Below are 26,133 nucleotides of genomic sequence, written 5' to 3'. Positions count from 1 at the left end.
GTTCTACAAATCAGCTGGGCTAGACAATCTGTACCCTCTCTAAAATTATCCGCCAAAATTGTTGCAACCCCTATTACTAGGCTATTCAACCTCTCTTTTGTATCGTCTGAGATCCCCAAAGATTTGAAAGCTGCCGTGGTCATCCCCCTCTTCAAAGGGGGAGACAATCTAAACCCAAACTGTTATAGACCTATATCCATCCTGCCTTTCTAAAATCTTCGAAAGCCAAGTTAATAAACAGATCACTGACCATTTCGAATCCCACCGTACCTTTTCCACTATGCAATCTGGTTTCCGAGATGGTCATAGGTGCACCTCAGCCACGCTCAAGGTCCTAAACCTTATCATAACCGCCATTGATAAGAGACGGCTGCACAGTACTGTCTTCATCAACCTGGCCAAGGCTTTCGACTCTGTTAATCACCACACTCTTATCGGCAGACTCAATAGCCTTGGCTTCTCAAATGACTGCCTCACCTGGTTCACCAACTACTTCTCAGATCGAGTTCAGTGTGTCAAATCGGAGGGCCTGTTGTCCGGACCGTAGCAGTCTCTATGGGGCAGTCTCTATGGGGGTGCCACAGGGCTCAATTCTCAGGCTGATTCTTTTCTCTGTATATATCAATGATGTCGCTCTTGCTGCGGGTGATTCTCTGATCCACCTCTACGTAGACGACACCATTCTGTATACATCTGGCCCTCTTTGGACACTGTGCTAACAAACCTCCAAACGAGCTTCAACGCCATACAACACTCCTTCCGTGGCCGCCAACTGCTCTTAAATGCTAATAAAACTAAGTGCATGCTCTTCAACCGATTGCTGCCCTCACCCTCCCGCCCGACTAGTATCACTACTCTGGATGGTTCTGATCTAGAATATGTGGACAACTACAAATACCTAGGTGTCTGGTTAGACTGTATACTCTCCTTCCAGACTCACATTAAGCATCTCCAATCCAACATTAAATCTAGAATCGGCTTCCTATTTCGCAACAAAGCCTCCTTCACTCATGCAGTCAAACATACCCTCGTAAAACTGACTATCCTACCGATTCTTGACTTCGGCAATGTCATTTACAAAATAGCCCCAACACTCTTCTCAGACTACATCCAATTTGCTATCACAGTGCCATCAGTTTTATCACCAAAGCCCCATATACTACCCACCACTGCGACCTGTATGCTCTCGTTGGCTGGCTCTCACTACATATCCGTCGCCAAACCCACTGGCTCCAGGTCATCTATAAGTCTTTGCTAGGTAAAGCCCCGCCTGATCTCAGCTCACTGGTCACCATAGCATCACCCATCCGTAGCACGCGTACTCCAGCAGGTATATCTCACTGGTCATCCCCAAAGCCAACACTTACTTTGGCTGCCTTTCCTTCCAGTTCTCTGCTGCCAATGACTGGAACGAATTGCAATAATCTCTGAAGCTACAGTCTTATCTCCCTCTCTAATTTTTAGCATCAGTTGTCAGAGCAGCTTACTGTGTACAGGTACAGTAAATCTGTAAATGGCACACCCGACTACCTCGTCAACATATTATTACTTACCCTCTTGCTCTTTTGCACCCCAGTATCTATACTTGCACATCATCATCTGCACAGCTATCACTCCAGTATTAATACTAAATTGTAATTATTTTCGCCTCTATGGCCTATTTATTGCCTACCTCCCTACTCTTCTACATTTGCACACACGGTGCATAGATTTTTCTATTTTCTTTTGTGTTATTGACTGTACGTTTGTTTATGTGTAACTCTGTTGTTTTTGTCGCTTTTCTTTATCTTGGCCAGGTCGCAGTTGTAAATTATTGTTGTTATTCTTGTTCTCAACTGGCCTACCTGGTTAAATAAAAACATTTAGTGAATTGAATAGGCCTACCTTTATCAATTTATACTTTTTCAATTACATTTTTATTTAGCCTTTACATTTTTATTTAGCCTGCCTACCCCAGCCAAACCCTTACCCGGACGACGCTGGGACAATTGTGCGCCGCCCTATGGGACTCCCAATCACGGCTGGTTGTGATACAGCCTGGAATCAAACCAGGGACACCTCTAGCACTGAGATGCAGTGCCTTAGACTGCTGCGCCACTTGGGAGCATGTGTCTTAATTATGTCTGTGAGAACGTATTTATTTCCAGTCTGAGAAATGTGTGGTTTTTCTTGGCTGGCGCTGGTCATCCATAGGTCTCTTTTGGTCGTGTATGTCAGTTACAGGCCCATCATACATGTGTTTTAATACTGTTTACTGTCCAAATGGGTTTTACAGACCAGGGTTGGGTTGTAAAGGACGTGACTCAATACTGTGTACTAGCGGATCACACAGGTTTTAAAGGCTCTCCCTGGTCCATGTTTATGAATGACCGTTAAACTGGCCTCTATCAGATGTTTTCCACATGTCACTGAAACATTATGACGTTTTGAAGGGGCTCACTAATTTAGATAAAATTAAAAACATTTTTATGCGATTAGGGTTGTGAAAATCCCAGGTTTTCCAGGAAACCCGGTTGGAAGATTCATGGATTTCGTGCTTTTTTCATCCTGATTCCTGGAGTTTTTTTGGGAATGTTCCTGGATTTTTTTCAATCTTAAGTGTGATGTAATTAATTAATTAGTATTCTGTATTTATGTTTTTTTTTTTTCTCCGTCTTGTAGTGGTTGATACCAACGATCGTTTCTTGAGGAAGATAACTGTAGGACAGGCCAGCACTGAGAAAGGACATGTGCGAGAGGTATGTTATATCTATGTACAGTATATCTTTAAAATGTTATGTACATTATAACCACGTGATTATGTGTATAACCTGAGTGATAACTCTGATTTAACTGATTAATAATGTATTTATTTTAAATAGCGCTTTTCATTACAAGTAGAATCTCAGTCGCTTAAAGTAAATACATAAATAAAAAATGTAGGCATCTTAATGGCCATTGTCTTGGCTAATGTACTACCAACCACTCATTTACACACCTTCATTTACTGATTACTTCCAGTTTGGCTGAATGGTCGGTGCTCAAGCATTTACACTGTAATTGGGGGTAAATTACATTTTTGGTTACTCCACATATTATCAACATATAGTATGTGCACACACATCGTTGAGACATGGCGTCAAAGACTGGCGTGTACACACTATATACATGGCGTCAAAGACTGGCGTGTACACACTATATATATATATATATATATATATATATATATATATATATATATATATATATATATATATATATATATATATATATATATATATATATATATATATATATATATATATATATATATATATATATATATATATACACACAGACAGACCTTCGCCCCTCCTCGCCTTCCACAATTAAGTGTTTTGGTGTGTCAGTAACTGTCAGTATTAATGAAGGCTAAATGAAATCCTGCTAATAAACACACTTCCCTCAATGGGAAGCAAGCACCTTAAGTGAAAGCAAATGTTGAAAGCAGAAAATACTGTCCTCTCCTGGATCGTTAGCAAGCATATGTTTATGTCCCTCCACTGTTCCCTCCCTCTTTCATCCTCTCATCACTCATCCAGTGGTACACTTTATAGCCCCCCAGGGCCTTAGCATCGGGAGGGGTAGTAGAAAATGTCCTAATGCCTTTACTCTGACGATGCGTTTGTGTTGGTGTGGTTAACGATGCCGTTGTGTCGGTGTGGTTAGTGTAATTTATCTTTTACAATGTATCTCTTTCTCGCGCAGGCGCACACACACGCAATACCAAGGTTATTATAGTTTTTTGTTTTTATTAGTTTTAAGATTTCTATTTGAAATTCAGGTTAGTTTCAGTTAGTGTTCAGATCTGATTTACTATTTCGTTTTTATATTTATTTTCAGTTTTAGTGTAAGGGACAGAAAGTAGCCTATGTGTTGGAGGCTCTGAGCATTTATGTGTTGTATAATTTGTGTTTTTGGGGATAACATCTTGCCACAGTGGTATGCAACGTCGGGGTCGTGACCCCTAGTGGGGAATTGCAGCAGAGTCGCCAAAATTGTGTAGTTGGGGTGTGGTCGCCAGAAATTCTGTCTAAATAAATGGGATCCCCGCTGAAAGGTTGAGTACCACAGGCTGAGGTAGACTCAGCGAGATGTCGTAGATGCACGAAGTAAACAGTACTAGAAGTTTTGGTCCTGTAGCAACCGCTTTGTAGCAGCGTTAAGCTCATCTGTGCACGTTCACAGATACTCTGTGTGACTGTGAGAGCAAAAACTTGCATTTCACTCATCTCAATCTGCGGTGCTGCTCGTCTCAACGTCGTCTCACTGAGTCTTTAGATCATGAAGTCAATCTCAATGTGCCCCCCCCAGATTCAGAGTGCTTGAAAACCACTTTAGATTTTTTTTACCAAAAAATAAATACAATTTAAAAAAAATAAAAAGGAATATGATTCATGATGGTTTTTATTTTATTTAGATAATATTTTCAGTTTTTCAAACGGGTTAATCATTTTGTTTACTACAATAACCTTGACACACTCACACACCCACAAAGATAAACAACAGCCCTTCCTTCCATTGTTTCCCCATCACTCTGACGCAATAAGGCTTTTGGAAAACTAGGCCACATCCATGAAACATTGCTCACTCTGCATGTGTGTTTACAAAAATGTATATTGCCTAATGCCCTGTAGAAAAGCAGTCTGGCTTGGAATCTTATCCACTGGGATGGAATCAGACTCATGTGTTAGTAGTTAACATGTCAGTCTACCTGCCAGTTGTATAGTGGTGTACATGAGGGGTGTGTGTGTGTGTGTTATCCCTCCCTCAGCTCCCCCGCTGTTCTCTCTCAAGTGTTCTCTGTTGTGTGTGTGTGTGTACTCTATCTGCGTCATTCCCCTCTGATTCAGTTTGACTTATTTCACCTCAAGATTTTTGTGTTGCTTGAGTATTTCCATATCATTTCAGCAAGTCATGACACCCACCATCTCAGATTGTGCTGACATTTTCTGTAGTTCGAAAGATTGGCATTCCTGAAACATTATTTTGTTGAAATTTGAATTCTATCTCTGAGAAATTAAGCTAATTGATTGCACTCAAATTGGCCTTTTTAATTTATAGGATTCAGATAATATTCAATACATATAGTACCCAACATCCAATTTGGTTAATGGTCACTAGTCACAATAAATATAAAGCTATTTCCTGATCATTTTATTGAAAAAAAATCAAAGACTGCCATGCAATTAATTCTCATTAGGGTTGTCACAATATTTTAGTCCCTAGCCCATTTCTCCAAAGCTTTGGACGTGTAGGAAGAGTCTTCATATGAGAATTGCGTAGGGATAGCGCTCTCAGAAAGTGGACAGTTGTTGGACTATTCAAGGAGAGTTGGGTTGACTAATCATTAGGTTGCTAAGAAAGGAATTGCTTTCATGGAGGACTGGCTTGAAGTGTGAGGATGACCACACAATTTATTTTCGGAATGAGCCAAATCTATTGGTTTTCTATCCAAAGTTGCAAAGGAAATGTTGTTATCTATTTAATAAACACAAGAGACCAGCAGACTGGATAAGAGTGTGGCGATCTAGCCAGAACAAAAAACCTGGTACTTTCACACTAGTTCATGGAAAATAATGCAAGCGGCTTCAATTACTAATTTCTCTGAACAGGGGAAAACATTTCACCAGATTAATAGGGGATACATTACATAGTATGGAGAAGCAATACTCCAAGCCACAGCTTAATACTACTAGTCAAACATAGAGAACTGATGCTGTATACTGGTTGTTGGGATGGGATTGGCATGGGGGGGATCCGTGGATTGCTTTTTATTTCATAATTTATTCCTCATGTCTTACTCATTGGTAGGAAGAAGTTTGGTCCGAATTGGATTTTGGGTACTATATTTATTTATTTATTTATTTATTTATTTATTTATTTATTGAATATTATCAGAATCTTATAAATTAAAATGACCTATTTGGGTCCAATCAATTAGCTTAATTTCTCAGAAAAATAATCTGAAAGGGTGGGTGTCAGTCCTTTCTTGTGCTTTTTGAGGTGGAATGACCCTCGTCTCTCTCTTGTGCAGTTCCAGTTTGACATAGCAGTGGCCATTGATGCTGTGTTTGTGTTTAGTGTGTGCCTGTGTGTGTACATATTTCTCTCCTGTGTAGACCCAGTTTGACATAGTAGTGGCCATTGAGATTTTGATATTGTCTGTAAATACACACACTATGTTTCTCTCCTCCTGTGTAGACCCAGTTTGACATAGCGGTGGCCAGTGAGATCATGGCTATCCTGGCCCTAGCTGATGGACTGGGGGACATGAAGACCAGACTGGAACGTATGGTAGTGGGCAGCAGCCGCAGTGGACAGCCCGTCACAGCAGAGGACCTGGTAATATAATCATATAATAAATACCATTATCCAAAATCATGCGTGCATACATTTTACATAAGGTTGGTCCCAGGAATCGAACCCACAATCCTGCTGTTGCAAGCATGTCTGTCTGTGTCGTTGGTGTGGGTTTGTGTGTGTGTGTGTGATGAGCGCTAAATGTTTTCAGTTAGTGCTAATCAGTTGCAGTATTGTTCCACTTAAAGACATCAGTCAGAAATTACTTTAATGGCCATAGCATACTTTAACATCAGCATATAAATCATTACGAAGGTCATATGTCAAGACCTCTTCACTAAGCTCCCTTTGTCTCTCTTGTCCTTCCTGATTATCTTGTCAAGTGGAGATTTAGCTCTGTTTGTGTTTTGTCTCTGGTTATGTGTTACTTAAACTTAGTCAACACATTAACATTATCACAGATGTCATGAGACAAATGTTTCATTTTGGTGTTATATTAAGTTTGGTAGCAACATGGAAAATCATTGTGGAAATCTGTTGCAGCTCCAATCGACTACAAAATCCACAATGCAGCTTTCTATGGGGTGGCAAGCAACTAGCTAGGTAAATACTCTTTTTTATATATATATATATATATATATATATATATATATATACTCTTATGAGTATCTACCTAGCTAGTTGCTATATATACACTGCTCAAAAAAATAAAGGGAACACTTAAACAACACAATGTAACTCCAAGTCAATCACACTTCTGTGAAATCAAACTGTCCACTTAGGAAGCAACACTGATTGACAATACATTTCACATGCTGTTGTGCAAATGGAATAGACAAAAGGTGGAAATTATAGGCAATTAGCAAGACACCCCCAATAAAGGAGTGGTTCTGCAGGTGGTGACCACAGACCACTTCTCAGTTCCTATGCTTCCTGGCTGATGTTTTGGTCACTTTTGAATGCTGGTGGTGCTTTCACTCTAGTGGTAGCATGAGACTGAGTCTACAACCCACACAAGTGGCTCAGGTAGTACAGCTCATCCAGGATGGCACATCAATGCGAGCTGTGGCAAGAAGGTTTGCTGTGTCTGTCAGCGTAGTGTCCAGAGCATGGAGGCGCTACCAGGAGACAGGCCAGTACATCAGGAGACGTGGAGGAGGCCGTAGGAGGGCAACAACCCAGCAGCAGGACCACTACCTCCACCTTTGTGCAAGGAGGAGCAGGAGGAGCACTGCCAGAGCCCTGCAAAATGACCTCCAGCAGGCCACAAATGTGCATGTGTCTGCTCAAACGGTCAGATACACACTCCATGAGGGTGGTATGAGGGCCCGACGTCCACAGGTGGGGGTTGTGCTTACAGCCCAACACCGTGCAGGACGTTTGGCATTTGCCAGAGAACACCAAGATTGGCAAATTCGCCACTGGCACCCTGTGCTCTTCACAGATGAAAGCAGGTTCACACTGAGCACATGTGACAGATGTGACAGAGTCTGGAGACGCTGTGGAGAATGTTCTGCTGCCTGCAACATCCTCCAGCATGACCGGTTTGGCGGCGGGTCAGTCATGGTGTGGGGTGGCATTTCTTTGGGGGGCCGCACAGCCCTCCATGTGCTCGCCAGAGGTAGCCTGACTGCCATTAGGTACCGAGATGAGATCCTCAGAGCCCTTGAGACCATATGCTGGTGCAGTTGGCCCTGGATTCCCCCTAATGCAAGACAATGCTAGACCTCATGTGGCTGGAGTGTGTCAGCAGTTCCTGCAAGAGGAAGGCATTGATGCTATGGACTGGCCCGCCCGTTCCCCAGACCTGAATCCAATTGAGCACATCTGGGACATCATGTCTCGCTCCATCCACCAACGCCACGTTGCACCACAGACTGTCCAGGAGTTGGCGGATGCTTTAGTCCAGGTCTGGGAGGAGATCCCTCAGGAGACCATCCGCCACCTCATCAGGAGCATGCCCAGGCATTGTAGGGAGGTCATACAGGCACGTGGAGGCCACACACACTACTGAGCCTCATTTTGACTTGTTTTAAGGACATTACATCAAAGTTGGATCAGCCTGTAGTGTGGTTTTCCACTTTAATTTTGAGTGTGACTCCAAATCCAGACCTCCATGGGTTGATCAATTTGATTTCCATTGATCATTTTTGTGTGATTTTTGTTGTCAGCACATTCAACTATATAAAGAAAAAAGTATTTAATAAGAATATTTCATTCATTCAGATCTAGGATGTGTTATTTTAGTGTTCCCTTTATTTTTTTGAGGTGTGTATATAGTGCATGTGGACAACCGTTCAAATTAGTGGATTCAGCTATTTCAGCTTCACCCGTTGTTGACAGGTGTATAAAATCTAACACACAGCTATGCAATCTCCATAGTCAAACATTGGCAGTAGAATGGCATTACTGAAGAGCTCAGTGACTTTCAACGTGGCACCATCATAGGATGTCACCTTTCCAACAAGTCTGTTTGTCTACTTCTGTTAAACTGTAAGCGCTGTTATTGGAAGTGGAAACGTCTAGTTGCAGCAACGGCTCAGTCGTGAAGTGGTAGGCAGCACAAGCTCACAGAATGGGACCGCCGAGTGCTGTAACGTGTAAAAATCATCTGTCCTTTGTTGCAACACTCACTACTGAGTTCCAAACTGCCTCTGAAAGCAACGTCAGCACAATAACTGTTCGTCGGGAGCTTAATGAAATGGGTTTCCATGGCTGAGCAGCTGCACACAAGCCTAAGATCACCATGCGCAATGCCAAGCCTTGGCTGGTGTGGTGTAAAGCTCGCCGCCATTGTACTCTGGAGCAGTGGAACACATTCTCTGGAGTGATGAATCACTGAGATGTTCAACGAGCAGGTGTCCACATACATTTGGTCATGTAGTGTAGCTAGCAAATGTAGCTACACACTAATACCAAAGACAATATCAGCATGTAACATAGTTAGTTACCTGTAAAATCGCCAAAAGATACTGCACTATAAATTTAGGAGTCTACAATCTCACAATGTTCAATGTGTAGATCGATGTCCCTCGGAGTGGAGTCTAACATTCACAACAGCAGGTATACTTTTGAGGAGATGAGGAAACGTTACCCATGCTACATCAATGGGCTGCGCGGTGCATTCTGGGCGATTGTTGGACAAAGAGCGCTCTCTTTCAAGGAGTGAATGGGCGCTAGCTCAAAACCCAACATTAGCACGAATTTCATCAACAAGAAGTACAACATTACAAATCTTTTCCGAGATGTGAGATTATTAACTTGCTATCTGTAGTATTGTATAGCTTTGGAATCGTGACAATACATACTTTAGAGGAAAATAGGAACGTTTCTCTTTGAGAAGGGATTGCTTGATGATTAGTTTGACGCAGCTTGACAACGTGAACGCGATTGGTCGACAGTCTGCTGGATGGGGCATTATGTGTTCACTCATTCATTTGATTTCTATCTTCTTTCTATAATATCTCTGGCAACGGTAACGCTAATGAACTTATCCTCTGCAGCAGAGGTAATTCTGGGTCTTCCTTTCCTGTGGTGGTCCTCATGAGAGCCAGTTTCATCACAGCGCTTGATGGTTTTTGCGACTTGAAGAAACTTTCAAAGTTCTTAGAATTTTCCGAATTGACTGACTTTCATGTCTTTAAAGTAATGATGGACTGTTGTTTCTTTTTGCTTATGTGAACCTTTCTTGCCATAATATGGACTTGGTCTTTTAATAAATAGGGCTCTCTTCTGTATACCAACCCTACCTTGTCACAACACAACTGATTGGCTCAAATGCATTAAGAAGGAAAGAAATTCCACAAATTAACTTTTAAAAAGCACACCTGTTAATGGAAATGTGTTCCAGGTGACTACCTCATGAAGCTGGTTGAGAGAATGCCAAGATTGTGCAAAGCTGTTATTTCATAGTTTTGATGTCTTCACTATTATTCTACAATGTAGAAAATAGTAAAAATAATGAAAAGCCCTGGAATGAGTAGGTGTGTCCAAACTTTCGACTGGTACTTTATATAATATTTAGTATATGTAAAGACTACATCAAATTAAGAATAGTCTGATGGGTGACAATTTTATAATAAATGCGATTATGCATGTAATGCTTTATCTTCACTTTTGAGAACAGTGCAAATGCAATCAAATCGAACACTTATCATCAAAACAGCGTATCATACTTTTAAAGCTCACCTTACTGTGATTAATGTGAAGACAGTTCATCAGCAGATTGAAACAGTGTAAACCAAATGAACAGCGCTTTCAAAGGTGATGATGAATTAAAAACACCCATATGTATATTGGAGTTTATGCATATGAGCCCAGGCCCAAAAAGAACCTGAAATTAGAATTAGGATTGTGCCATTATACAATACATAGTCTACTGCATATTATGCATGGCAGAAAAACATACAACAAAACTGATTTAAGATTTCTTTGATACATAATTGAGTGTGGACTGTATTATTATGCACACTAGATGGACTGGTTACCTTACGCTATGCTCCAAATTGTATATCCATGAGTCTAGACAGAACGTATAGCCCTAGACCATGCTGTTGATTCATTGATCGTGCAGGGCGGCTTACAGTTAGCCTACAATTAGTGAATTTGTATTTGATTTTGAATAGCCTAGTAATAGGGATAAAAAAAAATAAAAAAAGTTATATTTTCTTGTTTGGGTGACATTACGTTTAGCTGTACAGAATTACCTTTAGCTATACATAATCTCACCACCATGCATTTCCATCTCCTCCTCCTCTATTCCTTTCTCGAGTGCGCAGACTGGCTGTCAACAGTTTACTTAAATGTGTTTCATTGCAAAAACAAACAGATTTTCACTTTTCCCAAATGAAGAACTGGGTAGCTGCAGGAACAAGGTTGGAGAGCCCATGGCATACAGAGTACTGGGTAGCTGCAGGAACAAGGTTGGAGAGCCCATGGCATACAGAGTACTGGGTAGCTGCAGGAACAGGGTTGGAGAGCCCATGGCATACAGAGTACTGGGTAGCTGCAGGAACAAGGTTGGAGAGCCCATGGCATACAGAGTACTGGGTAGCTGCAGGAACAAGGTTGGAGAGCCCATGGCATACAGAGTACTAGGTAGCTGCAGGAACAAGGTTGGAGAGCCCATGGCATACAGAGTACTGGGTAGCTGCAGGAACAAGGTTGGAGAACCCATGGCATACAGAGTACTGGGTAGCTGCAGGAACAAGGTTGGAGAGCCCATGGCATACAGAGTTTGGGTGGACTATCACCTTTCCAGCAGCGAGAGCATACTCCTCAAACAGTGGTTGATGTGTGCAGTAAAATAATTGGTGTTGTATTTATTTCTCAGCTGGTCATATTATGCTCCGCTATAAAACTGAAGTAGCCTACAAAACAGGCGGGCGGGAAAGCCAGCGTCCTCCATTCCCTATTGGAGTGCATACAGATGACATGTCTTTTTCCCTCCCCCTGTTCCTAACCATTTAATAATGGACCATTCTAAATGTAAATTGATTTGACAGCTGTGCAGCCTAAAGAAAGGCTTCTTTCTCAAATCAATAGCAGACAATCGCTCCATGCAGACCATTTATGTTCTAAGACATTCTAAGGTTTGTTTCATTCACAACTAAAGTTGCCAAATAACTCTAAATCTGGCATATAGGACCTGCTTCAAGTGATCCCTTTTACGTTCAACATAGCCACTTCATATGCACACTTGCTCCATAATAAATATGTTTCCCCAGCTAAGTTAAATTATATTCTTCTCAATATAAAATCATATAAAATAATGGTACTTATAACCATATATTGTCACTTAAATGAACAAGCCTATGGCATGGAGCATAGCCAGACATACAGTAAGCCAACTCATATTCTGTTCTTCTGAAATACATTTTCTTCATATCATGTTTCTTTAGACTTTGCTAAAATATATTGTGATGGTGTATATTTAAATAGATTTGATTATGTGTGTGTGTGTGTGTGTGTGTGTATGTATGTATGTACAGTGGGGCAAAAAAGTATTTAGTCAGCCACCAATTGTGCAAGTTCTCCCACTTAAAAAGATGAGAGAGGCCTGTAATTTTCATCCTGGGTACACTTCAACTATGACAGACAAAATTAGAAAAAAAAATCCAGAAAATCACATTGTAGGATTTTTAATGAATTTATTTGCAAATTATGGTGGAAAATAAGTATTTGGTCAATAACAAAAGTTTATCTCAATACTTTGTTATATACCCTTTGTTGGCAATGACAGAGGTCAAACGTTTTCTGTAAGTCTTCACAAGGTTTTCACACACTGTTGCTGGTATTTTGGCCCATTCCTCCATGCAGATCTCCTCTAGAGCAGTGCTGTTTTGGGGCTGTTGCTGGGCAACACGGACTTTCAACTCCCTCCAAAGACTGGCTAGGCCACTCCAGGACCTTGAAATGCTTCTTACGAAGCCACTCCTTCGTTGTCCGGGCGGTGTGTTTGGGATCATTGTCATGCTGAAAGACCCAGCCACGTTTCATCTTCAATGCCCTTGCTGATGATAGGAGGTTTTCACTCAAAATCTCACGATACATGGCCCCATTCATTCTTTCCTTTACACGGATCAGTCGTCCTGGTCCCTTTGCAGAAAAACAGCCCCAAAGCATGATGTTTCCACCCCCATGCTTCACAGTAGGTATGGTGTTCTTTGGATGCAACTCAGCATTCTTTGTCCTCCAAACACGACGAGTTGAGTTTTTACCAAAAAGTTATATTTTGGTTTCATCTGACCATATGACATTCTACCAATCTTCTTCTGGATCATCCAAATGCTCTCTAGCAAACTTCAGACGGGCCTGGACATGTACTGGCTTAAGCAGGGGGACACGCCTGGCACTGCAGGATTAGAGTCCCTGGCGGCGTAGTGTGTTACTGATGGTAGGCTTTGTTACTTTGGTCCCAGCTCTCTGCAGGTCATTGACTAGGTCCCCCCGTATGGTTCTGGGATTTTTGCTCACTGTTCTTGTGATAATTTTGACCCCCCCAGGGTGAGATCTTGCGTGGAGCCCCAGATCGAGGGAGATTTACAGTGGTCTTGTATGTCTTCCATTTCCTAATAATTGCTCCCACAGTTGATTTCTTCAAACCAAGCTGCTTACCTATTGCAGATTCAGTCTTCCCAGCCTGGTGCAGGTCTACAATTTTGTTTCTGGTGTCCTTTGACAGCTCTTTGGTCTTGGCCATAGTGGAGTTTGTAGTGTGACTGTTTGAGGTTGTGGACAGGTGTCTTTTATACTGATAACAAGTTCAAACAGGTGCCATTAATACAGGTAACGAGTGGAGGACAGAGGAGCCTCTTAAAGAAGTTGTTACAGGTCTGTGAGAGCCAGAAATCTTGCTTGTTTGTAGGTGACCAAATACTTATTTTCCACCATAATTTGTAAATAAATGTACCTGATGTACTGGCCTGTCTCCTGGTAGCGCCTCCATGCTCTGGACACTACGCTGACAGACACAGCAAACCTTTTTGCCACAGCTCGCATTGATGTGCCATCCTGGATGAACTGCACTACCTGAGCCACTTGTGTGGGTTGTAGACTCCGTCTCATGCTACCACTAGAGTGAGAGCACCACCAGCATTCAAAAGTGACCAAAACATGAGCCAGGAAGCATAGGAACTGAGAAGTGGTCTGTGGTCACCACCTGCAGAATCACTCCTTTTTTGGGGGTGTCTTGCTAATTGCCTATAATTTCCACCTTTTGTCTATTCCATTTGCACAACAGCATGTGAAATGTATTGTCAATCAGTGTTGCTTCCTAAGTGGACAGTTTGATTTCACAGAAGTGTGATTGACTTGGCGTTACATGGTGTTGTTTAAGTGTTCCCTTTATTTTTTTGAGCAGTATATATATATATATATATAAATATATGCATATGCGCATGTATTTTTTTTTTATGTAGATGTTCCAAAGGTGCACATCAGCAGCTTGAATGTGTGGAAGCCTGGAAATGCTAAACGGTCAATTCTCCGTGCATGACCAATAACCGGCTGACAAAATTTCACAACCGCCATAGCCCTGAGTACGAATATCACAAAAATATGATCAATGACTCGTTCGAGAGAAGGGATCCCCCCGAGTTATGACATCGGCCAGTATTGAAATCTGACATGTATGATAGACGTTTTTGTGATCTACAAGTTGTATTCCTATTAACTTCCAGTGTAGTGAGAGAGACTTTATCACAGTGTTACGTCATACTGGCCGGATTTCTGCCTGCTTGAACGCCACTAACTCGGATACAAATGAAGACAGGAAATGACTCAGGGAATCGATAGAACATCACTCAGAGATGCACAAAAACAATATAACATTGTCCCCACCAGGTTTTGTAGGGATTTAACCCCTAGTGACCCTCAACTATCATGTCCCTGCCATTATGGAGACTAAGCAGGGTGGTTGCTGGGCCTCTCAGGAGACAGAGGAGCTTGAGCGCGCAACATGGAGCTCATTTGACCCAGAATGGCCTCCAGCTGCTCCTAAAACCCATAACTATAGCCTCCACTGTGGAGCCATGTTGGCCCAGGTGGCTCTGACCCTCCCCCAAACTGGATGTGGTGGTGTTGTAGAGCCAGAGTTATAGGCCTGGCTCACTGAGGAGGATCCCATATTCTGTTACGGATAATCAGGAATGCCGCAGTGACTGGAAAACACACAACCAGGCCAGACTGGATTTTGGAAATGATGATAAGTAGGGATGGGCCATGTGTGTATGGAAATATGGGTTTTGGAGTAAATTCCATTTGAATTGCTTTAACAGGCGTTTTATTGTGTGGTTTGCATGCTTACTGGTTATTTTATTGGTAAGATACTGGAAAATCGCTTCAAGAATTTCAGCACTAACAACTTCTCTTTCTCTCTCTCAGGGTGTGAGTGGAGCACTTGTGGTGCTCATGAAGGATGCCATCAAGCCTACCCTTATGCAGACCCTAGAAGTGAGTCTCTAACCACACATCCTCATTGCTATCCAAGCATGAGATGAAGACAGTTATAGAGAGAGGACAACGATGATGTCAAAGATAGGGTGATGACTGCACTGTTGTTCAGGAATATCCAGAAAATTGCACGTAGGCTATTGGAGCAATTTTTTCAAAACTTTTGCCATTTTATTAACACCTGTCCAATCCTCTTAGATTTATACATTCTAAGTTCCTAGAATGTTTTCAAGTTCTTAGAAACTGGAAAATTGGTGTAGCTGTGAGCTAAGAGCAGGTGTTTAGTATTGAACTGAAGAGCAATCAGTTGAGGTTGGGTGTGATGGTCCATACATTTACCCTGCCTCTCCATACATCTGCATCTCATTGTGCTCTGAGACATGACCGTGTACATTCAGACACTCAGAACCACACACACACACACACACACACACACACACGTGACCTCTGACTGGCCCATGCTAGTGGAAACGCCCATACCCGATTCTCTCTGAGGCGATGGAGGAATAGAGATGGAGGGAGACGGAGATTGGGGCTGATGGACTGAATGGTTAAACTGATAAAGAGCTGGAACACATCTGGATCTGGCCCCCTCTGACTGCTGGGGCTGGCTGTGTCTGTAGGGTACCTGCCCTCAGGGAGAGGCTCTGGAACCGTCTGCAGAGCAATATCATTATTCCTTCCATTGTTGAACACTCTAATTGAATGATTCTAATTGATTACATTACAAGGAGAACTGTATAATTAATTCTAACTTAATGATTGTAAATAATAATTAATGTTTTAATGACCATACAATGGAAACTCGAATACTGGATAAAATCAGTCCATATCACTCAAAGGGTTATTCTGAATTATAAATCTGGTTGTTTGGATACTGGATGGTGATTGGTTGATATGCGGGAGTTGTGGGACTCCTTCAAAGTACCATGACGTGTTCATGTCGTAATTCCACTGTCCCGCAGCCCAGGCAGGAAATTCATAAATTCTCGGAGGGTAAAAATCATCAACACATTATTTTTCAGTGCTACTATTTGGTTTACAAAAGTTGGGGGTTGTATAAACCTACATGTCTGCCTTATGACCTGTGCAATAATGTGTCATTTTACAAATGCGATCTGTCCAGTACCAATAGCCTAGCTAGCCCAAGAATGAATGTGCGCAGTGCGACTATGTAGGCCTATTGGATATTTATTAAATCATTATTTATTGAAGTTCTTGTTTCTCATCATCATCATTGAATCTCTGCTAGCTCGCTTGCTAGCTAGCTAAATGCCTATGATTTTTATTTTTTAGCATAGCAACGTCAAATGAATAAAATGATTAGTTGACGACTGGGACAAAACACGAGAAAATAACTAACGACCAGACCGCATGGGCAGCAACTTTCACCATGCAAAAACAAATGTACCTTTTTGAAAATATAATTTACTTAAAAAATGTCATTTAGTATTTTTATAAATATGTTGGCAATTAAAGCAACAATGCCCTCAAACCCAGGAATTATCGTGTGTCACACAATAATTCCTGGATCCTCAGAAATTATTGCTTAAATGTTAGTTCAAGGAAGATTTAAACAGCCCCTTGTAATGTCATCAATTAGAATGTTCAATAATTGACGGTATATGTATGCAAACGTTGAAGGGGTTAGAAACTAGGAGATGTTAGTTGTTGGTTGGCTACTTTTTTGTTTTGGGTGGTGGTTTCTGGAGTGGTTGTATGTTTTTAGGGTGTGGGGTTGAGTAGGGATTAGGTTTTTGTTTTGGGGCGCAGGGGGGGAAAGTGGTGTTGCAGAGAGTGGTTTGATGGTTTGGGAGGAAATGTTGGTGTCCTGTTTTGTGGAACTTTTCCTGTCTGTGTTTCCTGTGTTTCTGAAGGGGGATGCATATCGGGATGGACCAGGCCTAAAGGGTCCGTGGGAATTTTCAGTTTAGTTAGGCCCTCTGTGCCCTTGTGTGCGTGCCTATGTATGTTTTCACAGATGGTGCAGGGTCTGTAAAGAGATAGGAGGAAAGTAATAGTTGCCTTACTGTGTCTGTAGTCGAGAGGGCCATGATTACCATACGTGTGTTCTAAAACGGCTAACTTACTGTAAGTGGGACTGACTGAAACACACACCCATACTGCCTCTAATCTAATGTATACATACAGTACAAACACCATGCACACAAACATGCCTGTTCAATGTCAACCAAAGGTGGTCTGCTCTGATCCAGTGCAGGTCCTGCTGTGCTGTAGTTAGTGTGTTTTATGGAGGATGCTATGAGGTCATCTGGGCTGGTGTTATGGCCCTGGTGGGTTTGGTACTGCTGCAATGGGGTGGGTTCCTACTCTCTGGGGCTTTGTAAATTATGCTCTCCGCCTCGCAAATAAAACACACACACACACACAGTCCTTTGGACAGCAATTTATCGAATTCACGATTCATTCAGAACTATCCGTAATCATGATAAGTGTTTAGAAACATAAACTCAGCAAAAAAAGAAACGTCTTTCAAAGATAATTCGTAAAAATCCAAATAACTTCACAGATCTTCATTGTAAAGGGTTTGAACACTGGTTCCCATGCTTGTTCAATGAACCATCAACAATTAATGAACGTGCACCTGTGGAACGGTCGTTAAGACACTAACAGCTTACAGACGGTAAGCAATTAAGGTCACAGTTTTGAGAAGTTAGGATACTAAAGAGGCCTTTCTACTGACTCTGAAAAACACCAAAAGAAAGATGCCCAGGTTCCCTGCTCATCTGTGTGAACGTGCCTTAGGCATGCTGCAAGGAGGCATGAGGACTGCAGGTGTGGCCAGGGCAATAAATTGCAACACACGGGTTGGTCGGCGAGTCTGAGAGCGAAGAGGAATATTGGAATAGACTGAGCGAGGAGTATTGTGAGATAGTTGAAGGGAGTGATGAGGTAGAGTGGATGGTTTGGTGTCTGGAGCAAGACAGTCGCCGTGAGGAGCGTGGGACCAGTCAGGCACCATGTTTTGCGGAGATACGCAATGTGTCTCCAGTGCGCATCCACAGCCCAGAGGGGTTCTGTGCCAGCTCCTCGCACTTGCCGTGCGAAAGTGAGCATCCAGCCAGGACGGGTTGTGCCAGCTCAGCGCTCCTGGTCTCCAGTACGCCTCCACGGCCCAGTATATCCTGCGCCGGCCATACGTACTGTGTCTCCAGCGCGCCTTCAAAGCCCAGTGCGTCCTGTTCCTCCTCCCCGCACTCGCCCTGAGGTGCGTGTCATCAGCCCGATACCACCTGTACCGGTCCCACGCATCAGGCCTCCAGTGCGCCTCCACAGTTCGGAGCTTCCGGCGACGTGAATGTGAATACTTTCTGAAGGCACTGTAGATAGACATGTTCTAGGAGTGATGTCTTCAGCTTGGCACTGCTAATTATGGCCTGTTAAGGACAGTTCAGAGTTGTTTACACAGATGTGACTGCAATTGATGAAAGCGTAATGCTCCATCCACAACACACACGTACCCCCCCCCCCCCTTCATGTACATTCCGATGAAGTCAGACCTTGTATTCCTCTGCTATGGTTTTCTCTCAAAGCTGTCGCCTCTCCTCCACTTGATCCTCACAGAGTTCAAAACAGTGACAGTGGAGTAATAGGTAGTGTATGTAGGATTGGTACAGGCATCTGGGTTTACAGTCTACATGAGTGGATCATGATTAAATGGACCAATCAGTCTTAGTTTTGACACCTGATTGACCCCAGTCTAACCTTTTGCCCTTTTGTGTGTGATGCTGATGGTGTATTGGAGAGAGAGGTGTGAAAAGGGGAAAGGATGAAACGATCTCCTCCTTCCTGTTTTTATCTCCATCCCTTCCCCCTGGGTGTGTTTAATCCTCTCTTCCTCTTTTATTTTCCACCGACTGGAGAACTGACACAATTGCCTTTTTTTATTTTATTTATTTCCCATTTCATTTGTGAGAGCTGGTGTCACGATCGTGTGGCGGATTAACGGACCAAAATGCAGCTTTTGGAAAATAAGCCATCTTCTTTTATTATAACACGAAGATGAACACGACACAAAAACACTTTAACAAAACAACAAAACAACAAAACGACAAAACGACCGTGAAGCTACAAACGTTGTGCACAAACATACAGGCTACTAACGTTCTTACATAGACAATTACCCACACCCAATGAGAGCCTATGGCTACCCTAAATAAGGCTCCCAATCAGAGACAACCGAAATCAGCTGTCTCTAATTGGGAACTCATTCAGGTAACCATAGACTCTCCTAGATAACTAACCAACATAGACAACGCTAGACATATACACTCAACACAAAACCATATACTCCACCCCATAACCCCTTTACCAAATAAACACCCAAAACCAACAAAAACATAAACATTCCCCATGTCACACCCTGACCTAACTAAAATAATAAAGAAAACAAAGAATAATAAGGCCAGGGCGTGACAGCTGGTGGTTTTATATCCTGAATGTTTTTCCTGGGGGGAATGACAAAACATCCAATTAGAGTTCAGGGGTTGTCATCACACACAGAGATTCACTTTTTATGTGACGTATGCTAGCTTTCCTATAGGGTCAGAGAAAGAGCACACAATGGAAAGGGTGTTGCTACAGGATACCTATTCAAATGGGCATTTTTCATCTGCTGATTTATCTCTCTAGTTGCTCTTTTTCTCAATACAATCTCACACACACACTCATTCATTCTCTCCCACTGTGCTCTTTTCTGTTTTCTCTCCGATTTTAAGTAGATGCTTTATAAAGCATGTGTAAGAGGCTCATTAAACAAGTGATTTAGAGCTCTGTGGGACTGGGGGTATTTGTCTCTGCCCTGTCACATGACAAAACAATAGCTAAAGCGTTTTCACTCACCTAACAGTTTCCCCCTCTCCCAGCTTTCTCCCTCCAAGCTTATCCCCTCTCCCAGCTTTCTCCCTCCAAGCTTATCCCCTCTCCCAGCTTTCTTCCTCCAAGCTTATCCCCCCTCCCAGCTTTCTCCCTCCAAGCTTATCCCCCCTCCCAGCTTTCTCCCTCCAAGCTTATCCCCCCTCCCAGCTTTCTCCCTCCAAGCTTATCCCCCCTCCCAGCTTTCTCCCTCCAAGCTTATCCCCCCTCCCAGCTTTCTCCCTCCAAGCTTATCCCCCCTCCCAGCTTTCTCCCTCCAAGCTTATCCCCTCTCCAAGCTTATCCCCTCTCCCAGCTTTCTCCCTCCAAGCTTATCCCCTCTCCCAGTATTTCGACTGAGGTGTTAGCAATTTTCTTCCTCAAACGTTGTAGTTGACCTTGTATATTGTTATAGAAATAGTCCAATGGCTGAATGGGGTTGTTCACTGGCACTTTGCACTACTAGTGCCTCCCAGCTCTTAACCTGCAGCTGCTGTGTAGACAAATAATGTTTAGACAAATATGCAGTCCTGAAACTCAATGATGTAGTTGTAGAATGCAAATTAATGTAGAGGTACAGCTTACATGTTTGTTTGTGCTGGGTTTGCTAGTAAGTCACTTTGGGTAATAAAAAAATAAAAAAATGGTGTGCCCTTCCGTTGTTCTAGGGTTCTCCAGTGTTTGTCCACGCGGGGCCATTTGCCAACATCGCCCATGGCAACTCCTCGGTGCTGGCAGACAAGCTTGCATTGAAGCTGGTCGGAGAGGACGGATTTGTAGGTAAGTGTCCTCAGTGCACACTCTTAGAATAAAGGAGCCTCGAGGAACCTTTTGTGGCTCAAAATGATTGCCACTGTGGGGGAACCCTTTCAGTTCATTTGTAAATGTTCAAACGGATACCTTTTTGTGAGGGCAGGGGTTAAATGTTGAAACTTTTTTAAATAATATAAATGTAAGTGACATGATTTATGTATTATATTAGTGTTTCAATATTATATTGTAACAAAATGGTGACTATTGTAACAATGGAATGCTACAGTTGAAGTCGGAAGTTTACATATACATTTAAACTCAGTTTTTCGCAATTCCTGACCTTTAATCCAAGTAAAAATTGCCTGTCTTAGGTCAGTAAGATTCACCACTTTATTTTAAGAATGTGAAATGTCAGAATAATAGTAGCGAGAATGATCTATTTCAGCTTTTATTTCTTTCATCACATTCCCGGTGGGTCAGAAGTTTACATACACTCAATTAGTATTTGGTAGCGATGTCTTTAAAAAAATTTACTTGGGTCAAACGTTTCGGCTAGGCTTTCACAAGCTTCCCACAATAAGTTGGGTGAATTTTGGCCCGTTCCTCCTGACAGAGCTGATGTAACTGAGTCAGGTTTGTAGGCCTCCTTGCTCGCACGCTTTTTCAGTTCTGCCCACATATTTTCTATAGGATGAGGTCAGGGCTTTGTGACGGTCACTCCAATACCTTGACTTTGTTGTCCTTAAGCCATTGTGTCACAACTTTGGAAGTATGCTTGGGGTCATTGTCCATTTGGAAGACCCATTTGCGACCAAGCTTTAACTTCCTGACTGATGTCTTGAGATGTTGCTTCAATATATCCACATAATTTTCCTCCCTCATGATGCCATCTATTTTGTGAAGGGCACCAGTCCCTCCTGCAGCAAAGCACCCCCACAACATGAAGCTGCCAACCCCGTGCTTCACGGTTGGGATGGTGTTCTTCAGCTTGCAAGCGTCTCCCTTTGTCCTCCAAACATAACGATGGTCATTATGGCCAAACAGTTCTATTTTTGTTTCATCAGACCAGAGGACATTTCTCCAAAAAGTACCCATGTGTAGTTGCAAACCGTAGTCTGGCTTTTTTATGGCGGTTTTGGAGCAGTGGCTTCCTTGCTGAGTGGCCTTCCAGGTTATGTTGATATAGGACTCGTTTTACTGTGGATATAGATACTTTTGTACCTGTTTCCTCGAGCATCTTCACAAGGTCCTTTGCTGTTGTTCTGGGATTTATTTGCACTTTTTGCACCACAGTACGTTCATCTCTAGGAGACAGAACGTGTCTTCTTCCTCAGCGGTATGACGGCTGCGTGGTCCCATGGTGTTTATACTTGCGTACTATTGTTTGTACAGATGACCGTGGTACCTTCAGGTGTTTGGAAATTGCTCCCAAGGATGAACCAGACTTGGCTGATTTCTTTTGATTTTCCCATGATGTCAAGCAAAGAGGCACTGAGTTTAAAGGTAGGCATTGAGATACATCCACAGGTACACCACCAATTGACTCAAATTATGTCAATTAGCCTATCAGAAGCTTCTAAAGCCATGACATAAATTTCTGGAATTTTCCAAGCTGTTTAAATGCACAGTCAACTTAGTGTATGTAAACTTTTGACCCACTGGAATTGTCATACAGAGGTGGAATGAAAAACTGACCTTTTTGTACACAGATTGTGCTGTAAAGGATTAACAGGTACTCTAAATTATGATTTCTTAACAAATGATAAAATGTACATTTTTTAAGAACATTTAATTTGTGGCTTACAGGATATCTACCAAAAAGCAACTACAATGAGTGAACAAAACATTATGAACACCTGCTCTTTCCATGACATAGATTGACCAGGTGAAAGCTATGATCCCTTATTGATGGCACTTTTTAAATACACTTTAATCAGTGTAGATGAAGGGGAGGAGACAGGATAAAGAAGGATTTTCAAGCCTTGCTACAATTGAGACATGGATCGTGTGTGTGTGTGCGCTTGCGTAATTCAGAGGGTGAATGGGCAGGACAAAAGATTGAAGTGCCTTTGAACGGGGAATGGTAGTTGGCGCCAGGCGCACCGGTTTGTGTCAAGAACTGCAAACGCTGCTGGCTTTTTTACGCTCAATAGTGTCCGTGTGTATTAAGAATGGTCCACCACCCAAAGGACATCCAGCCAATTTGACACAACTGTGGGAAGCATTGAAGTCAACATGGGCCAGCATCCCTGTGGAATGCTTTAAACACCTTGTAAAGGCCATGCCCAACGAATTGAGGCTGTTCTGAGGGCAAAAGGGGTTGCAACGCAACATCAGGAAGGTGTTCCTAATGTTTTGTACACTCAGTGTATATCTTCTAAATAAGACAGTAAATACAAAATGTTTTTAGTTTACCTTCTTAGGTATGACTTAATGGAAGTGGATAAGAAGTATGTAAAAGTATTTGTCCTAAACCAAGACAAGGGGTGGCTGGCTGAATTAATGAAACTTTGTCTCAAGTAAATCGGAAACTGCACTGTTCACAAATAAGCATTGAAATGCAATAACATGTCGTTTGTCATGCCACCACCTTGTCAGCGTTAGCATTTGTCCTGACTAGATTTACACACAGTGTTTAAAACAGTCAAATGTCATATAAACAAACACTTTATGGCAACCTATGACAAGCACAAGTTAGCTGTTCATTACAACAATGTTTTCTTAGAGTAACCATACAGTACCTTCAGAAAGTATACACACCGCTTGACTTTTTCCCTACACACAATACCCCATAATGTCAGTGGAATTATGTTTTAGACATTTTTACAAATTAGATCAAAAGCTGAAAAGTCTAGGGTCAATAAGTTTTCAACCCCTTTACTATGGCAAGTGTACTTAAGTATAGGAGTTTATTGGAGTGCTTAACAAGTAATGGGTAAAAAATAAAAAAGCAGACATTGAATATCCCTTTGAGCATGGAGAAGTTATTAATTACACTTTGGATGGTGTATCAATACAACCAGTCACTACAAAGATACAGGCGTCCTTCCTAACATTGCCGGAGAAGAAGGAAACCGCTCAGGGATTTTACCATGACGCCAATGGTGACTTTAAAACGGTTACAAAGTGTAATGCCTGTGATAGGAGAAAACTGAGGATGGATCAACAACATTGCAGTTAATCCACAATACTAACCTATTTGACAGAGTGAAAATAAGGAAGCCTGTACAGAATACAAATATTCCAAAACATTTATCCCGTTTGCAATAAGGAACTAAAGTAATAGTGCAAAGATTGTCGCAAAGCAATTAACTTTTTGTCCTGAATACAAAGAGTGTTATGTTTGGGGCAAATCCAATACAACACATTACTGAGTACCACTATACACATTTTCAAGCATAGTGGTGGCTGCATCATGTTATGGGTATGCTTGAGTTTTTCAGCATCAAAAATATTACTGAATGTAGCTAAGCACAAGCAAAATCCTAGAGGAAAACCTGGTTCACCAGACACTGGGAGATGAATTCACCTTTCAGCAGGACAATAACCTAAAACACAAGGCCAAATCTACACAGGAGTTACTAACCAAGACGACAGTGAATGTTCCTGAGTGGCCTAGTTACAGTTTTAACTTAAATCTGCTTGATAATCTATGGCAAGACCTGAAAATGGTTGTCTAGCAATGATCAACAACCAATTTGACAGAGCTTGAAGATTTTTTTTCCAAGAATAATGGCCAAATGTTGCTCAATCCAGGTGTGGAAAGCTCTTAGAGATTTACCCAGAAAGACTCACTGCTGTAATCGCTGCCAAAGGTGATTCTAACATCTGTTGACTCGGGGGATGAATACTTATCTAATCAAGATACTTTATTTTTCATAAACTTTTCGCAAATGTTAGAATTTTTCTTCCACTTTGACATTACAATTTTTTGTGTAGATCGTTGACCAAAAAATATAATTAATTCCATTTTAATCCCACTCTGCAACATAACAAAATGTGAAAAGTGTAAGGGATGTGAATACTTTCTGAAAGTACTGTATGTACATTACTCTGCTATTCAATACAAAATTGTATTAGCTATACATTCCAACTGCAAATGGCATGCACTGATGACTGAAAAGGTTTTTGCAGATATGCTTGCCTCACTGGTTTTAGTCACATGTTCTAATTTAGCTAGCTAGCTAAAGTTAGCTACTTATCTCATGAATGCAATCACATGGCCTGAGTGATACAGTGCCTTGCTAAGGTATTCATCCCCCTGGCGTTTTTCCTATTTTGTTTAATTTTTTTCATTTCACTTTACATATTTGGACTATTTTGTGCACAAAATAGTCCAAATATGTAAAGTGAAATGAAAAAAATTACTTGTTTAAATAAAATGGTGTGCGCATATGTATTCACCCCCTTTGCTATGAAGGCTCTAAATAAGATCTGGTGGAACCAATTACCTTCATAAGTCACATAATTAGTTAGATTGCACACAGGTGGACTTTATTTACGTGTCACATGATCTTAGTGTTTTATATAACACCTGTTCTGAAAGGCCCCAGAGTCTGCAACACCACTAAGCAAGGGACACCACCAAGCAAGCGGCACCATGAAGACCAAGGAGCTCTCCAAACAGGTCAGGGAAAAAGTTGTGGAGAAGTACAGATCAGGGTTGTGTTATAAATAAATATCCGTAACTTTGAACATCCCACGGAAAACTGTTAAATCCATTATTAAATTTTTTTAAAGAATATGGCACCACAACACACCTGCCAAGAGAGGGCCGCCCACAAACTCACGGACCAGGCAAGGAGGGCATTAATCAGAGAGGCAACAAAGAGACCAAAGATAACCCTGAAGGAGCTGCAAAGCTCCACGGCTGAGATTGGAGTATCTGTCCATAGGACCACTTTAAGCCGTAAACTCCACAGAGCTGGGCTTTACGGAAGAGTGGCCAGAAAAAAAGCCATTGCTTAAAGACAAAAATAAGCAAACATGTTTGGTGTTCACCAAAAGGCATGTGGGAGACTCCCAAAACATATGGAAGAAGGTACTCTGGTCAGATGAGATTAAAATTGAGCTTTTTGGCCATCAAGGAAAAAGCTATGTCTGGGGCAAGCCCAACACCTCTCATCACCCCGAGAACACCATCCATGTTTTTCATCGGCAGGGACTGGGAAACTGGTCAGGATTGAAGGAATGATGGATGGCGCTAAATACAGGGAAATTCTTGAGGGAAAC

The 26,133-nt window shown here is 41.9% G+C and overlaps 1 protein-coding gene across 2 annotated transcripts in view; it reads left to right on the top strand.

Moving 5' to 3' along the window:
• mthfd1l (methylenetetrahydrofolate dehydrogenase (NADP+ dependent) 1 like) overlaps positions 1-26,133 on the top strand; it is a 77,606-nt gene that overhangs the window by 18,041 nt on the left and 33,432 nt on the right. For both annotated transcript variants that reach the window (XM_055885267.1, XM_055885266.1), the window contains exons 16-19: positions 2,662-2,738; positions 6,223-6,363; positions 15,205-15,273; positions 20,817-20,928. In XM_055885267.1, coding sequence (XP_055741242.1) covers positions 2,662-2,738; positions 6,223-6,363; positions 15,205-15,273; positions 20,817-20,928 — 399 coding nt within the window. The remainder of the gene's footprint in view (positions 1-2,661; positions 2,739-6,222; positions 6,364-15,204; positions 15,274-20,816; positions 20,929-26,133) is intronic.

The sequence above is a fragment of the Salvelinus fontinalis genome, chromosome 27, assembly GCF_029448725.1.
Source record: "Salvelinus fontinalis isolate EN_2023a chromosome 27, ASM2944872v1, whole genome shotgun sequence".
Taxonomy (NCBI): Eukaryota; Metazoa; Chordata; class Actinopteri; order Salmoniformes; family Salmonidae; genus Salvelinus; species Salvelinus fontinalis.
Note: the sequence above shows the minus strand (reverse complement) of the source record. Positions and strands in the feature narration are given on the sequence as shown.